We start from the raw sequence: 16,248 nt of genomic DNA on the forward strand, positions 1-16,248 counted from the left end.
CAAGACGTAGTATTTAGATTGGCAGTTTTTAGTCACTTTGACATTAATGCACAAGAGTAGAAGCAGTGTGTTTTATTTCACAACAATGATAATGAACTCAAACAGAGATATTGGAAGCATAGCTTCAATATCACTTTGCATATAATCTTAAAACATAATATTTATATATATCATGACATGAATTTTATTACTCTTTAACTCAAGTTTATTGGTTTAAGGTAGACATTAATGTAGTGATTTGAATGTAGAAAACAATAAATTAAAGTCAGATGAGAGCAGCACTGGTTAAGATCCACTTTTATTCTCGGTGTTTGCCATGTGTTTATTGTATGTCTTCTCCTGTTTTTCATAGAGCTTGGCTAACTTTTTTATCTGCCCCTTGGATAGTTCTTTTCCTTCTGCGTCGTGTGTAGGAATTCCCTACAAAATCCACAAATATATTGATGCATTGTGATCCTTTACCAATTATCATTTAAACTTTGAAATAGATATGCCATACAAAAAAAAAAAAATTTCTGTGATGCAAATTAATTAATAAGTTCTTTTTATCTTTCTTTCCTTATTTTTGAATTAAAAAAACAATCTTTTCTTTTTACATTTGAAAATAGCATTATTTTTTCTTATTATAGAGTTTAAAAAAAAAAAATGCATTTTTTTTAATATTTGAAAATAGCATTGGTTATTTCCCTTAGAATATCCCAAATTAGAATCAAATTATGATCCAAACCTTGTCATCAAACTGGGAATATTTATCCGTTTCTTTCTTAAAAAGCTCCCATGGAGGAATCTTCTCTTGAGCAAGCTTTGCCTCCTTAAAAAATTGAAATCAAAGACTTAAGTATAGAATAAAATAAACACACTGATTTCAAACATCAATATTACATTAAGAGACTCAGAACAAACCATTTCTTGTTTCCTTTTCTCTTTCTCTTGTCTCTTCAACTCTTCTTGCTGATCAAATAATGGGAACAATATTATTATTATTTTTTTTAAATGCCTAAATATCATTAATTGTTACACATAATTTTGAATTAATATTTTCAGTAAATCAAAAATTGTATGAGAAACTATAAACTAATTTCTAATCCAATTAAAAAAAATACATTAGTTACAAAAAGTATATGGTTAAAGCATACTTATAAAAAAGTCATATACTGGTACCAATTACTAAAGAAAAAATCTAGACTGAATTTATTAGGGAAAAACATAATCATTTTACTCTCTTATTTGTAATCAAGTTGTTTTCCTGTGAATGATAACATTATCTAGTAGTGCTACCTTAAGTTTCTCCTCCCTTTCCTTGAGCAGGGTTTCCCGGTCCACCAGTTTGATGGTGGGAGGGGATATCCCGTCCTCCAGGCGTACCCCGAGGTTTGGTAAGACATCGTCTCTTAATTTATCACACAGCTTCAGGATTTCTGTGGCTGTCAAAGGAAAAATAATAACAGGGTTAGATTACTTGCCTAGAAGAAGGAATTATCTAGAAGAGGATTTATGAAGAAGGGACATAACTCTATCAGAAAATTTAAGAAGGGACATAACTCTAACCTTTCTGTTCCCTGGAGATGGTTCTAACGTCCTCCCTGAATTGAGCAAAAGCTGTCAGGAAAGGCATCACTGTCTCTTCCACCTTAAACAAAAACAAACAGTAAGTAGGAGTGTAGAGATATCTTTGACTATTAACTTTCAGTGATGTTATTCAATTTTTATATGCATCTTACATTGACATTCTGTGTGCTTGACTGAGGGAACCCTATCTCTTCATCTGTTTCAATGGCTCCAAATACCTATAAAAAAAAAGAGGCCTGAATAAAACATCACCCTTCAAAAGTCAAACAAATTATTTTATATTTAATTATACATCAGTTGAACAAATACAGAATTGTTTTTTAATTGCTTGAGTCATAGAATCTATTTCCCAAACAAGTCTTTGTTGTAGTTAACATGCTCCTGAGGACGACAGACCTTGAAGAGCTCGGTGATGTAAGCTGCGATGTTTTTGAGGATCATCCTGTTGGGTGCCTTGTTAGCGGCCCTGGAATTGGCCATATAGATATTGGCTACACCAATCAGCTCTCTCAGATGGTCCAGGGCTGCCCTCGTGTTCACATTGTCTGAAATCAAAAATCAAATCAGAAAAAATCTGTCTCAGATTCAAGACAGCATTGGAAAAAGGAGGTTGCATGAAGATATATAAAATCACAGGTCCTTAATGATCATGAAGAGAGTATTTATAGTCCCTGCCCATTTCCTCATTTACCAATAGATTTTCTGACAATATATTGTTTACAGTGTTTAAAGATTAATGGTTCTTACTCACCACAGAGAGCTTCATGTACAGCATCTCTTGTAGCAAAGTACCTGAAAGGACAAAAACATTTAAATGTATTGGAGCATTAATAAGTAAGAACAAGTCTGGTAATTGCTGGTCAGTATGTGGGATTATATGAATTACTAGATATATGTAAATAGATGTAGTGACAAGAAATCTATATTCAGTGACATAGTATACCTGCACTGATCAGAATTACCTGTTATTGAGCTCCATCTCCTCTGCTGACCACTTCTCAAAAGCTTCTATCCCTGTGCCAGGAGTGGTTCTTAGCAGGTTCTTCACATTCAGAAAAAATTCCTAAAACAAATGTACAACATATATACATGGAACTTTCTCTCAGTGAGAAATTAAAGTTCACAAAGACAAACAGACTCAACAAAAAAGCTTAACAAAGGTTTTACAAGATAGAATCATTCTACACACAGTAAAACACATTTACAGCAAACATATAATTATAATAAATTGACACTTACAGTGAAGGGATTTTCATGCCTTGTAATTTTCAAATATAAATTTAATGGATATTACAGTCAATTTACGCTTCTAATGAAGCAAAATCATTAGCCCCTGGCACCTTATTAAAAGTGAAACTTAATCTTTTCAGATATTGGTAAAATATAGAAAAAATCTACCATTACTGTACATACAAACATATAAATGGTCCAGACTTACATTGACCATCTTCTCGTATCTGATGGCTATCTCCATACTGTTCTCTCCGTAGTCCAGTGTATCCTTCCACTGATGGAGTAAGAACAGCAGACGTAGCTGTCGCGCCGTGTGCTTTGTCAGGGCCTCCTTGATGGAGATGAAGTTCTTCAGGGATTTGGACATTTTACAGCCTTCAATGGTCAGGTGACCAGCATGGAGAAAGTACCTCACCCAGTGATCGTTGTTGAAATAGGCCTAAAAGATGTGTCAACACAAAATTACATGTAAGGATAGTGGTAATACAAAATTGTGAGGATTGCATTCATCCAAGCTAAAAATTCATAAAATACTGGGGGTAATCTGTAAAAATATCAAGTCATTTAGGTAACATTGAACCATACAACTATGTATCTACTCCAACTACAATAGATATTGTACCTCTGCTGTTGCCAGCTTAACTCACCTCAACTTGAGTGAGCTCATTGTCGTGATGTAGAAATCTGAGATCAAACCCTCCTGTGTATATGTCTAGAGATTATACTCACCTCAGCTTGAGTGAGCTCATTGTTGTGATGTGGAAATCTGAGATCAAACCCAACCCCCCATGTGTATATCTAGAGATTGTACTCACCTCAGCCTGAGCGAGCTCATTGTCGTGATGTGGGAATCTGAGATCAAACCCTCCTGTGTGTATGTCTAGAGATTCTCCTTGTATGCTGCTCGCCATCACTGAGCACTCTATGTGCCAACCTGGACGTCCCTACAAGAGGAAATCAAAGTTTGGGGGTTTTGTTGTTTGTTTGTTTGTTTTTTTATGATAGACAAATGGAGGTCAATGGTGAATAAGTATGCTAATGAAAAAATTCCCATATAAAAAATTCTGAAAGAAACCTTAGATTTTCAGTGTTTGTAAATAGAGACCTTTAGTGTTATAGTCTTCTAATGAAGTTATTTTTTGTGAATTATCAGGAAATATAACCCTGTATTCTTGGGTACCTTTCCCCAGGGGGAGTCCCAGGAGGGCTCTCCAGGTTTGGAGGCCTTCCACAGGGCAAAGTCTGTCGAGTTCTTCTTCTCCTCCTGTCTCTCCACAGACACACTCAGTTCACCTAAAATAATCGATAATAATACGAAACAAGAGAAAAACACCCATTTAATGACACAGAGAAAAAAAACACACGTACTGAGACACTTAATTCATCTACTGTATAGGGGGAAAATAACTCGTGGTTTTAATATTCGCTATATTCACGGTGATAATAAATCCGTGAATTCAAGAAACAGTGAATGTAATCTCCTGAGAAATACAAAATACATGGTCATTTCAGAAAAAAATGTCATTCAATTATTTTAATTAGCTGACAACAGATAATAACCTGTATTTGTTAAAAGGCTTTTTAATAGCCAATTTATAATCAAAACACGTGGGCCAGAGTTTTGAATCAGAAATTTAAAGTGTGCATTATCATCAAATTATGTACATTAACATTAGTGGTTTTTCGCCGCGTTGTTTTGAAGATCTTGGGTGTACAGATTGTATTTAGCATACAGAAAACAAATAGTCAAGGACTTTTATAACTGCACCTGAAACAATCATTTATTAAGTCTAACTATTTTATATTAACCTAACCTGTTTTCGTGAAATAAAGACGTAACAATGATGAATGTCGTTTACATGTAGCTATGGTATGGATTAAACGGATATAGCCAAAAGAGGTAAATAATAACCGATCGTGTCCGATGAGAGAAAACCGTGAAAATTGCAACCCGTGAAATTAATCCCCTATACAGTATTCAAAATCATAAAATGTACCTGAATACAAAATAAGTGGAAAAAATGCTCTTATACTGACCCTCAATTTATAATTAGTAATCAGAAATTTAAAGTTGCTTCATCAAATTATGTTAATTATTTAGAGGTCAACAAATTTTATATGAAACAATTATTATCTACCATTGCTAGAAATTTTAGACTGTCAAATAATAACTGACGACCTAAGTAAGAAACTGACCCTCTCCCTCATTGAGGGCTGCCTTGTCTCCGTAAGCCTCGGGAACAATCTTAGCGTAACTGTGACCTTCAGCTGCATCAAAGGCCGCGGTGTCAAAGTAGACAGAGCCATTAGACTCGTAACTTGAGAAAGTAAACAAATGTAGCTCATGAGTACCAAAACCACAAAAAATAAAATCTCATTCATTCATTCTTTATTTCCTCCGAACCTGAGATTCAGTTTCAACATGACAACAAATATCAACATATAAAATATATTTTTAACCTCAGAAAAAAGTTTTAGTCAGCATAAACATATCCTCAGCTCAAACAATTAAAATCAACATTTTTAAAAGCAAATGCAATATTTTACCATAGCTTTTTCTTACCCAAATCCATTGGTGATGATTTTCTGGATGTAGGTGACAATTTCTGGGACATAATCACTGACTCTAGTAAGGACATCAGCAGGCAACACCTGTACATCAGAAATCAACAGGCTTTATTTAATGCCCCTCAAAATTGGTAAAAATATGGAATTCCAAGATATAAGCTTTATTTTATGCTATTTATCAGGTATGCATTTGAGTCATAGCAGTTACATTCATTAAGTGTGTACAATAGACTTAGATATCTTGCAGCTAGGATATCCAGTATAGTTATCTCCACAGCCAACTCACATTTAAAGACTCCATGTCTTTATGATAGTCTTCTTCAAAAAACTGTGGTAACTTGGCAAAAATGGTATTGTCCGTGACCTCTGACCCATGTAATTTATCCAGCCAATCACAAAGCACGTCTCTCCCATCTACATACAGCCTCTAAATGCAAAAAATAAATAACGATAATGATCATTCATAAAGGAAATGTACGTATTCCAAAATTTTTTTGTTTTTAATTTTCTCGTGCATATTTGTAAAACATAAACTGTATACAGGTTTATTTTCGACCCGTGTTATTTTTGCCCTTTCATGCTTGCAAACAATTTTTCCCCATTTAAAATTTCCTTGTATACAGTAATAAACTGCATTGTAAAATTTGTATTTTTGAATACCAGATGTAGAAAATAAATCTACAATATGCTAATATGAAGCAACACTCATTCCATGTTATTGGTATTTGTATCTTTACATGTCAGATGAACAAGAAATTGGGATTCTACATGAAGCTGTGAAGAAATAATTTATGACATAGAGATATATAAAAAATAAGCCCCCACCTCTTTGGACTTGGCTCCATCTTGACTGGCCTTGACCTCTGACACAGCTGTCTCGACCTTGGCCTTAATCCTGACATACATAGCTTTCTTATCTGGGTCCTGCTCCTGTTCTAATTTGGCTAAAAAAGGCTGAAAAATATAGAAAGGTATAATAATTACATGTACTGAAAAAAGGAGTTCCAGTCAAATAACAAAGCACTAGTGTATACTCGATGATTATGTAACAGTTATCATGGGCAGTGACTGTACCTTCATGGCTGTCTCCACGTCTTCCAGTATTTTAGACACCGCCATGTCTTTCTTCTGGTATTCCTCATACAGATAGTTCTGTCGAGCTCTCTTGATGATCTGAGAAAAGATATTACAGCTCTCAGCACTTGTGGGTTTTCTATTTAATTGGGTGATCAAATATTTCAGATTTTTTAAAACATCTTAAAAAATGTTCTCCTTATTTGAGGTGTTCACACGATACCTACCTTGTCATCAATATCTGTGATGTTCACATGTGACTACCTTGTCATCAATATCTGTAATGTTCACAGGATGCCTACCTTGTCATCAATATCTGTGATGTTCACATGATGCATACCTTGTCATCAATATCTGTGATGCTTACATGATGACTACCTTGTCATCAATATCTGTGATTTTCACACGATACCTACCTTGTCATCAATATCTGTGATGTTCACATGATGCATACCTTGTCATCAATATCTGTGATGTTCACACAATACCTACCTTGTCATCTGTGATGTTCACACAATACCTACCTTGTCATCAATATCTGTGATGTTCACAGGATGCCTACCTTGTCATCAATATCTGTGATGTTCACAGGATGCCTACCTTAATTGTCATCAATATCTGTGATGTTCACACGATACCTACCTTGTCATCAATATCTGTGATGTTCACATCAATATCTGTGATGTTACCTACCTACCTTGTCATCAATATCTGTGATGTTCACACAATACCTACCTTGTCATCAATATCTGTGATGTTCACACGATACCTACCTTGTCATCAATATCTGTGATGCCTACCTTAATTGTCATCAATATCTGTGATGTTCAAACGATACCTACCTTGTCATCAATGATGTTCATGTGCATACCTTGTCATCAATATCTGTGATGTTCACATGATGCCTACCTTGTCATCAATATCTGTGATGTTCACATGATGACTACCTTGTCATCAACATCTGTGATGTTCACATGATGCCTACCTTGTCATCAATATCTGTGATGTTCACATGATGCCTACCTTGTCATCAATATCTGTGATGTTCACATGATGACTACCTTGTCATCAATATCTGTGATGTTCACACAATACCTACCTTGTCATCAATATCTGTGATGTTCACAGGATGCCTACCTTGTCATCAATATCTGTGATGTTCACATGATGCCTACCTTGTCATCAATATCTGTGATGTTCACATGATGACTACCTTGTCATCAACATCTGTGATGTTCACATGTGACTACCTTGTCATCAATATCTGTGATGTTCACACAATACCTACCTTGTCATCAATATCTGTGATGTTCACAGGATGCCTACCTTGTCATCAATATCTGTGATGTTCACATGATGCATACCTTGTCATCAATATCTGTGATGTTCACAGGATGCCTACCTTGTCATCAATATCTGTGATGTTCACAGGATGCCTACCTTGTCATCAATATCTGTAATGTTCACACAATACCTACCTTGTCATCAATATCTGTGATGTTCACATGATGCATACCTTGTCATCAATATCTGTGATGTTCATGCAGTAGAAGACGTCGTACTTGAAGTAGTTCTGGAGGACTCTCCTGAGAATGTCTATAGAGATATACGACCGGGCGTGCCCCATGTGGGAGTAATCGTACACCGTGGGGCCGCAGCTGTACCAAAGGACACGCCGACCTTTCTGGGGGACAAACTCCTCCTATAAATACAACATACACAAATCTGATAGGGTTTTCTTTACATTTTTAATTCTAGTATACTGCATGTAAATGACAATTTTCGCTTATATTAGATGGCTCTTTGTAATGAATATATTTTAAAAAGTATTATCAAAAAATATTAATAAAGGCAAATAACTCTAAAGACTGAATTGAAAAATATACTCAGCACAATATTTTTAAATTCATGTGTTAATTTAAAGGTTGACAATTATTAAAAACTCAATAAAGAAAAAAAAAGATACATGCTGATTATTATCCATTCACTGGTCACAAGTGGCACAGTAATGACCAGTCAAATGTTAACAATCAACTAGGATCAAATCTTAGTTAATTACAGGTACACATAATTAAATTAATACAATATTACAAAGATAAAATGAAATGTCAATGTCATGTGATCTTGCAACAAAAAAGTTAAAATGAAATCATTCCCACATTAAGAAGACAGACATTTCCTATTGTAATAAATCTTCATCCTCTTATTTCCTTTTGCAGGAAACTGAAAAAACAAGGAACATGTAAACAAAGATTTATAGTACACTGGATAAGCTACTACCCTGAGTGCAGCACAATGGGTAAATATGTGAAATAGATCATACAGTCCTTTCTACAATATATAATATTTTTGAACATTGAACTTTTTTCCTTTAAAATAATCTTTACTTCAAAGTATGTTCTATTTTGGTTTCATCAATATTTCTCAAAATCACTTTAAAATAATCAATTATTTTAGTTCATAAACGAACCCCCTCCCAGGAGCCAATTCTGCCCCTTGAGGGAGCCCCTCCCTCTGAGGAACCAAAGGTCAGCCCTGATTGGCACACCTTCCAGTTCTATGAGAACCCCTACCTGAGTGGTGTGTATGGAGCCGTGGGGGGTATCCTAGCTGGGGGCGCCCTGCTGGGAATCCTCTGGTACTTTTACGGGATCGCGTTCCTCCTGTCTGTGTACATTGCTGGACCAATCGCTGCGGTGCTACTGATTGGGATGATTCTCTCCGTGGCTTGTCGGTGTATTGTCTGTATCCTGGTCCCCGAGATCCTGGGTAAGTACGGGAGGTGGATCCTGTACACCCTCCTGCTAGCCGCTCTGGTCCGTGGTCCCGTGGCCAACATCTCCACCAACATGCAGCGAATGTCTAACAGCATGGGCTGCAGTGCCGAGATGATCAAAAACCAGACCCAAGACCTGAAACAACAGTTCCTGGATCCCTTTAATAACATTAAGGTAACAATTTATGAAGTTGAAGAAGCTTAATATGTTATGAGATTTATAAACTTCAAAAAGACTATATATTTTATTTGTTGATTCAGTCTTCTTAAAGACACACAAGGACCCTAAATTTGTGTAAATTGCTTCCTCTGAATAAGGCATTGTTCACTATTCAATTGATCTGTAAACTAGATCTGGAATTTTGAATCATCCTACTTGATTTCAGAATCAGATGCTTCAGATTGAGGCCAAGGTCAAACAATACGCTGGTTACATTGAGACGGCGATGAAGCCCATCACCGACGCCATCAAGGCCACCGCCTCAGGGCTGTCCAGCGCTGCCAACTACCTCAAGAAGGCCGCAGATGTGAGTTCCACGTTCAATTTGCCTTTTATATGATTAATGACCAGGTAATATAAAAATAGAGCTTTAAACATTCTGTATCTTTAAATTTTACCTTTCTTACTGAAGTACATGAGATAAATTTATCAAAAAGGAACAGCAAAAATTAACAATTTATACATCAGTTTAGGCGCTTTCTTGTCATATGGAACGTGAGTTGTATTAAGAGAGATGTAACAAATCTTGTTTTCAGGAATGCAAGTCCATGTTTAACAATGCCTACAACTCCTGCAAAAAGTTTTTCAGCAATGCCTACAGCAAGTGTAAATCAACTGTTGACAAGATACCAGTCATTGGGAGTCTGAGAAGAAAGAGAGGCACACAGGGTAAGGGAACCAGCTAACATGAACTGAGTGACTCAGACCTCCTTAAGATTGTCTCATGTTACATAGTCTATAAGAGATGAATGTGTTTCAGGGGAGGTTATAACAGAGGAGATATTTGTTCCATGGAATGACAAAGAGGAAGAGAAACATAGAAGATTCTGGGAAACTCGAGCAGAGGAAATCCTGGAAGAAACCTTGCGTGAGGCCAACTTGCATCCACAACACAGATTATATGATCATGCTGCCATAAAAGAGAAATATTACAATCTGACAATTCGTAGGTGAGAATTTTTTAAAATGTTAAATACCCTTTGATAAGGTTTTTATGCAATGTACATAATTCATTTACTCTGCCTAAATGATGAGCCTGATATCAAAAATAAAGAATGTTTTTCAAGATATGCTAGGATACCTATTGATCCTATTTTCACAGATTCAGGAGAGGTGTGGTTTCTGGGATATGTGAGGTGGTAAACATTGGCAGTGGATTATGTGCCCCGCTGAAAATCACCACCGGTATCTGTACGCCCCTAGAGACCCTCTCAGATAGCTTAGAATACATAGGAAAGGGAGTTGACTACCTCTATCAGGCAATAAAGAATGCCTTCTATTTTAACATCATTAAGAAGTGGTACCTGATCGGACTCAGTGATGTCAGTAAGACGGCAGCAGCACTGGTGGCAGAGATTGCTTCCTGGTTCAGTTTCCACGCCTACATCATCCACACGAGTCTGTCCATTCTCACCCAGTGGACCTCCCTCCTCCTCCTGTTCATGTTCCTACAGAGCGCCCTCTACCTCCAGCACTACCTCTCCCAGATAGACTACGACAACAACTACATCTCCCTCAACTTCAGACGGTACGATCGGGACTGTCGACGACTCGGTAAACCATCCGTCTTGCCATTCAAAAAGAACGAGGCTTCTCAGTACATTTTTACAAGTACCCTCGCACTGAGTGGCTCAGAGATCAAGAAAAGTATTCTGGCCATACTTCAGTTGTTGTTGAACATTATATTCTATGCTGTTGTGGTTTTTATTGATTATGCCATATACTATGCTGTTTACCTGGTGCATACCTATGCCAATATCCAGATTGATTATTCAGGTTCAATGTACATCAACTTTCAAATAACGGGGGATGGTATGATTGCCCGCTTTCTGAGAAGTTTAGTAACAGGGATAACATTACAGGACAGCTATTACACGACGTATAACATCACCCAGTGTCTGCCCTACCCATCCTATCCAGATAACAACAACCATTACCTACTTCTGTCTCTTATTGCAGGGGTGCTGGTGACGATAATATTACAGAGTTACTGCTACCGAATCAAACGGGCTTTGTGTGGCTTCTTCTATCAGCAACGAGAGGAGGAGAGAATTGTCTACCTACATAACAAGATCCTACACCATAGGAAATTCAAACTTCAACAAATGAGATCACGCTTAAAAGACTCCAATCAGGCGAGAGATGCTGAGCGGGCACTGGCTAAGCTTCCTCTGATTGGTGGATTTTTTGGAGGTCACGACCCTGGACGTTCCTGTCTGCACTGTGGAATCTCAGACAAAGACGTTGAGCATTTTTACACTTGTCCAAGAGTGAGCTGTTATGCTGATTATTGTGAGGACTGTTTCAATGAGATGGGAAGGAAATGTCTGCTGTGCTCCCAGAAAGAAGAAATACCTTCACAGGAAGGAACAACTGACAAAGTCACAGGGGAAGGATCAACTGAAGGAGAAGTGGAACATTCCTGGATATCCACAAATCCTACAGATACACTTCCTCTACTGCAAGACAGTCACCAAGAACAGACCGAGGGACAAAATCATCAGAAGGAACCCAGTGATGAAGGACAGATGAACCACAACAAACCTAGCCATGAAAGAGAAGACAACCACGAAAAGACCAGCGATGAAAAAAGCAGCAAAGAAAGACAGGAAGAACCCAGTACTCTAGGACAAGACAATCCAGCTTTCTCTGGTGCTTTAGAGGCTTTACACAATCCCAATGTAACAAGCATGCTGGGAGTTATAAAAGGTAACCTAGTCCCTTCTCTTGGGGAATCTGCTTCAATTCTGAAGAAAATACCTAGTCCTGCTGCATCCCTGGCTCTAAAGTCTCTGTCTGAGACCCCAGGCTTATCCCAAGGATCCCCCTCTGATGGTCAACCTACAGACACACACACACAGTCCTGCTGCAGTCTACTCCAACAGGATCCCCCTCTGATGGTCAACCTACAGACACACACACAAAGTCTACTCCAACAGGGGAAACCACTCCAAGTCCCATCCTAATTCCATGTCAACACACGGAGAAACAACAGTATAATGAAAGTGTGAATTGTCTGTAACATTGAGTCTAATAAGATTGATGCAATAAAATTTTAAAACATCATGCATTTTACTGGGTAAAGGAAAGGTGGAATATTTCAGCAAGAAAATAATGAGGAATCCTGTATGTTTGGAGGCAAAGGTATCTAGAAGTTTTGAAGTATAAGATGTGCTATCATTTACTAAGTTTTTATTCATAAGAGAACATTATTTTTTTAACTGTGATCACAACTGGGAAACAAAACATGTTCTCAATTCTTTTTAAGATTGAAAGACAAGAAGTGGGTGAACAGGGCATTTGTGAAAAAAAGAAAGTCTTACTTTTCAAAACATTTACATTAATAAACATAATGATTTAATTTTTAAGCTTCATATACAATACATGCGCATATTCAGATTTTTTTTAAATGCAGCAGCAGATAGTGTAACATTATAGACTTCAATAATTTTTTTCTGAATTTACATGTATAATAGCTGAATATAAATACAAACTTAGAAGAAAAAATATTATAATTTTACATGTGTATTTTATTTTATAAACTTACTGTTAGCAATAGAAATATGTCCAGCTGTTTCATAGAATGTATGAAGGTCCTTACTCGTTCCTCTTAGCTCTGATTCCTGGAAATGTAGAAAAACCTGATGACTTTAGACCTATATATACACTATTTTTCTGTTTCACAACTCTTTCATGAGGTGTATTTCAATTTGGAGACCAAGTTCTGAAAATGAAAGTGAAAATTAGAGAATGATGAAATACATACAGAAAGTACACAAATATCAATGACATTTAGGTGTATCTATATTTATAGCTAGCTGCATTCAGAACCAAGAGTAAGGGAGAGAACTCCTTAGTTCTTAACACTACAACTTGAAACTAAGACAGATCACACGTAAAGTATTGCCAAGACCTTTTTTTTTTTTTACAATTATCTATATTTAGAAAGCGGCATGAGGACATTACATGTAACTTTGATAATACGAAAAAAGTAAAGTTTTTTGAACAATTTTTTTCAAAATACATATTTTAATTTTTGCAATTTTTTTTTTAAATTTTGAACGATGCTTTCAAAAAAAAAAAAGAGAAAGATTTCACTATGAGCCAGAACAATGCAGTGCTAGATTCAAAAATAAGATTTACTTTTTATCAATATATTCATGAATTAATGCAGTGCTCCATCATTCAACTCATTCATTCATTGACCAGATCGACAAATAATTTAATGAAATTGACAACATAGTACTTATATTATGGAGACTTCTCTTTGACATAATAATCAGATTAGCAGCTTACCTGTCAAGATTATCATGTCCAGTCCTAACAACATACCTGTATCAGTTATGTCCACTCCTTATACTACAGAGGGGTAATCAACGCTTAATCTCTCAGTTCTACTCCAATCTCAGAAGGGAAGATAACTCTAGCGCGGTCTAAGACCACCCCATTCTCTCCTGCGATTCCATTGGTTGATGAAATGGCTAGAGGAAAAATGACAGTAGCTATTATAAACACAACACAGAACACATGTGCTTACAATGGCATGGACCCCAGTAAATCAGTAGATACAAACATCTATAGATTTAGGCCCAAACAGTCATTAAAACATGGAGTAAGTCAAGTGAACAGTTAACTGTCCCATTAGACACACCTTGCTTGATTTGACAATGTTTGTGGATTAAATTCATGTTATTTCACTTTATTCCATGGATCTAAGCATGGCCCCCGTTTTTCTGTTTTTGTTACAATTTTGGACTTCTCTGGTTAATGGAGGGCCAGAGGACATGTGGGATGGCCTCAATTGTGAGTACATTTTTTTTAACATTATCCTCAATTTCTTAAAATTTTTACCTGTATGTTAAAAAACATTGTCTTCTTAGAGGGTTGCACTAGGTTATTTCAGTAGGATAATCTTATTAAATTTCAATAATATAAGTAAAGATTAAGCAATTTAAAAGGTGGCTTTAATCTGATAATTTTCTGAAATGAACCTTCATTCTTTCATAATCTTTAAGCCCTTTTGAAACTTATCAACTTCAAAGCATTTTTTGCAATTAAAATAACTAAGGTATGAAAAGACCTCCCTTTGCAAGAATGCATAAGACACTTAACAATTAAAAGAAAAATGTTAACAATACTGATAATTCAAACTTACGTTTTTTGAGTGAAATAAAAGACATAGAAAAATGAATGAAGATAGAAATCAGTGATTGTATTATGTAGTGGGTGTATTTTCTGCATTACTGGATTTATCTGTAAAATGGAACATTTTTTCTTGAAACAAAGACCAAGAGAAACGAGGAAAAAATGGTCAGCCAAGAGATCAATAAATTCAAATAAAACTGCCGAACTCTAAAATGCTGGGTTCTGAATTTCCCTCTGGAATTTTCCATCTCCGAAACCAAGTGTGGGAAATTGTGATCTCTCCAAAGCACAGAGAAGTTGACAGGAAATCACATGGAAATCGCCACCATCAGTTTTACACGTAAACCTTAGAGAGGCTATACAAGGCATTCCTCTCCTGTCGATTTGTGTAATGTCCCCATACATAATGGATGGTGTTTGCCCATTTTATTACTAACAGAAAACATAAACATAGATCACAACTCACAAAGGTTCCGACCACTTTCAAATTTCTTAGTCATACATTTGAACAATGTTTTTTGCCATTAATGTAAAAGGACTGCTGGTCCCCTAATCAGAGAGGAATTACCCTAAAGCTATCAACATGGTCCTCTGAGAGTTGCCACTCAAATGTTATCTGTAAATAGTCACCGGGAAACCAACGAAAGCAACCTCCACTCCACAAAAATCCTATCTAAATATGCACTTAATATTATCAAGTTTTTAATACATTTTTCATTAAACATGAATCTGGCTGTACATTTACTTAAGAGAAAATTAATCTTCTCAGGAGAATAACGAATCATTACTCCAAGCGATAAACACCCAGGTGAAATGAGCAATGATTCAACTGCATTTATCTGCTAGGTAATGATCCAAGTTTTTCTCTCAGGGCCACGACCCTATTCTGAGGACAAGACTTGGGAGAAAATCTTGAAGAACACAAAGGAAGCTGCTGGATTTGAGGGATAATATGCGAGAGTAAAGGTCGTTAATTATTTAGTGTCTTCTCTGTCAGTCAAAGACAGGAGCTAGGGGAAATCAATACACAAGCCAATCCAATTAAAAAAAGCTTCCAGATCAAAGACAGTCACCTGGTCAAAGACAAACACGGGGGTTTCACCTGATTCCTCAGGGCCATTATACAAGTACACTTATCTATAATTGAAATCAGCTTCAGCAGTGGCTTGTCATATATTGCTTTATCTCTAAAAAGCAGAAAATACCCTTCATCCCAATGATCAGAAATTATTTTTAAAAATTTAACAATGCTGACTTTAAAATAATATGGAAAAAGAGACTAATAAATTGCAGGGAAAACATCTCTTTGATAAAATGAAATTGAGTGCTGACATTACATTTTGTATTCACAATTTGAATATCGGGTTATGGATGTACATTAATAACAATTGGGTCTATACAAGTTTGCTAAGAATGGTAAGAAAGTATCTAATTAAAAATAAAATTATCAGTTGAAATCATTGATAAATTATACTTCCCGATAGGATTCCATTTCAGCTGTGTACACAACAGACATTAACTTTAGAAATCAAAAAAATACCTTAATCCAAACATTTTTCTCAATCCAATTAACACCAGTTTTTTCATCCAAACTTTCAATGTCCCCAAGACATAATGCCCATTAGAAAATGAAATTAAAAGGCCTATTCTTTTGTGAGATATT

At 36.1% G+C, this 16,248-nt stretch overlaps 2 protein-coding genes and 1 long non-coding RNA gene across 5 annotated transcripts in view; 1 reads left to right on the top strand and 2 right to left on the bottom strand.

Annotated features, from left to right (window-relative positions):
* Nucleotides 1-180: 180 nt before the first annotated feature.
* Nucleotides 181-16,248, bottom strand: part of LOC134231148 (cysteine--tRNA ligase, cytoplasmic-like) — a 62,878-nt gene continuing 46,810 nt past the window's right edge. Inside the window, exons 1-19 of one of the 3 annotated variants that reach the window (XM_062713065.1) lie at nucleotides 9,018-9,160; nucleotides 7,961-8,146; nucleotides 6,445-6,543; nucleotides 6,196-6,324; nucleotides 5,657-5,797; nucleotides 5,366-5,454; nucleotides 4,999-5,120; nucleotides 3,983-4,095; nucleotides 3,618-3,746; nucleotides 3,008-3,241; nucleotides 2,532-2,632; nucleotides 2,321-2,361; nucleotides 1,966-2,114; nucleotides 1,722-1,787; nucleotides 1,549-1,630; nucleotides 1,279-1,424; nucleotides 904-951; nucleotides 728-811; nucleotides 182-420 (exon numbers count right to left, since the gene is read on the bottom strand). In XM_062713065.1, the coding sequence (XP_062569049.1) occupies nucleotides 286-420; nucleotides 728-811; nucleotides 904-951; nucleotides 1,279-1,424; nucleotides 1,549-1,630; nucleotides 1,722-1,787; nucleotides 1,966-2,114; nucleotides 2,321-2,361; nucleotides 2,532-2,632; nucleotides 3,008-3,241; nucleotides 3,618-3,746; nucleotides 3,983-4,095; nucleotides 4,999-5,120; nucleotides 5,366-5,454; nucleotides 5,657-5,797; nucleotides 6,196-6,324; nucleotides 6,445-6,543; nucleotides 7,961-8,071 (2,019 nt within the window). In that variant the 5' untranslated portion in view covers nucleotides 8,072-8,146; nucleotides 9,018-9,160 and the 3' untranslated portion in view covers nucleotides 182-285. Of the gene's footprint in view, nucleotides 421-727; nucleotides 812-903; nucleotides 952-1,278; nucleotides 1,425-1,548; nucleotides 1,631-1,721; nucleotides 1,788-1,965; nucleotides 2,115-2,320; nucleotides 2,362-2,531; nucleotides 2,633-3,007; nucleotides 3,242-3,617; nucleotides 3,747-3,982; nucleotides 4,096-4,998; nucleotides 5,121-5,365; nucleotides 5,455-5,656; nucleotides 5,798-6,195; nucleotides 6,325-6,444; nucleotides 6,544-7,960; nucleotides 8,147-9,017; nucleotides 9,161-16,248 lie in introns of those variants that run through there. The other 2 variants (XM_062713064.1, XM_062713063.1) reach the window with 2 other exon arrangements.
* The window catches only part of LOC134231151 (uncharacterized), a 44,844-nt gene continuing 37,871 nt past the window's right edge, over nucleotides 9,276-16,248 (bottom strand). Inside the window, exons 3-5 of the long non-coding RNA XR_009984511.1 lie at nucleotides 13,773-13,921; nucleotides 12,988-13,164; nucleotides 9,276-9,356 (exon numbers count right to left, since the gene is read on the bottom strand). This is a non-coding gene — a long non-coding RNA (uncharacterized LOC134231151). The remainder of the gene's footprint in view (nucleotides 9,357-12,987; nucleotides 13,165-13,772; nucleotides 13,922-16,248) is intronic.
* The window catches only part of LOC134231150 (uncharacterized), a 44,032-nt gene continuing 41,721 nt past the window's right edge, over nucleotides 13,938-16,248 (top strand). Inside the window, exon 1 of the mRNA XM_062713068.1 lies at nucleotides 13,938-14,243. Coding sequence (XP_062569052.1) covers nucleotides 14,147-14,243 — 97 coding nt within the window. The 5' untranslated portion in view covers nucleotides 13,938-14,146. The remainder of the gene's footprint in view (nucleotides 14,244-16,248) is intronic.

The sequence above is a fragment of the Saccostrea cucullata genome, unplaced genomic scaffold (genome assembly GCF_032062105.1).
Source record: "Saccostrea cucullata isolate Sc308-1 unplaced genomic scaffold, CSIRO_AGI_Scuc_v1 ctg645, whole genome shotgun sequence".
Classification (NCBI taxonomy): Eukaryota; Metazoa; Mollusca; class Bivalvia; order Ostreida; family Ostreidae; genus Saccostrea; species Saccostrea cuccullata.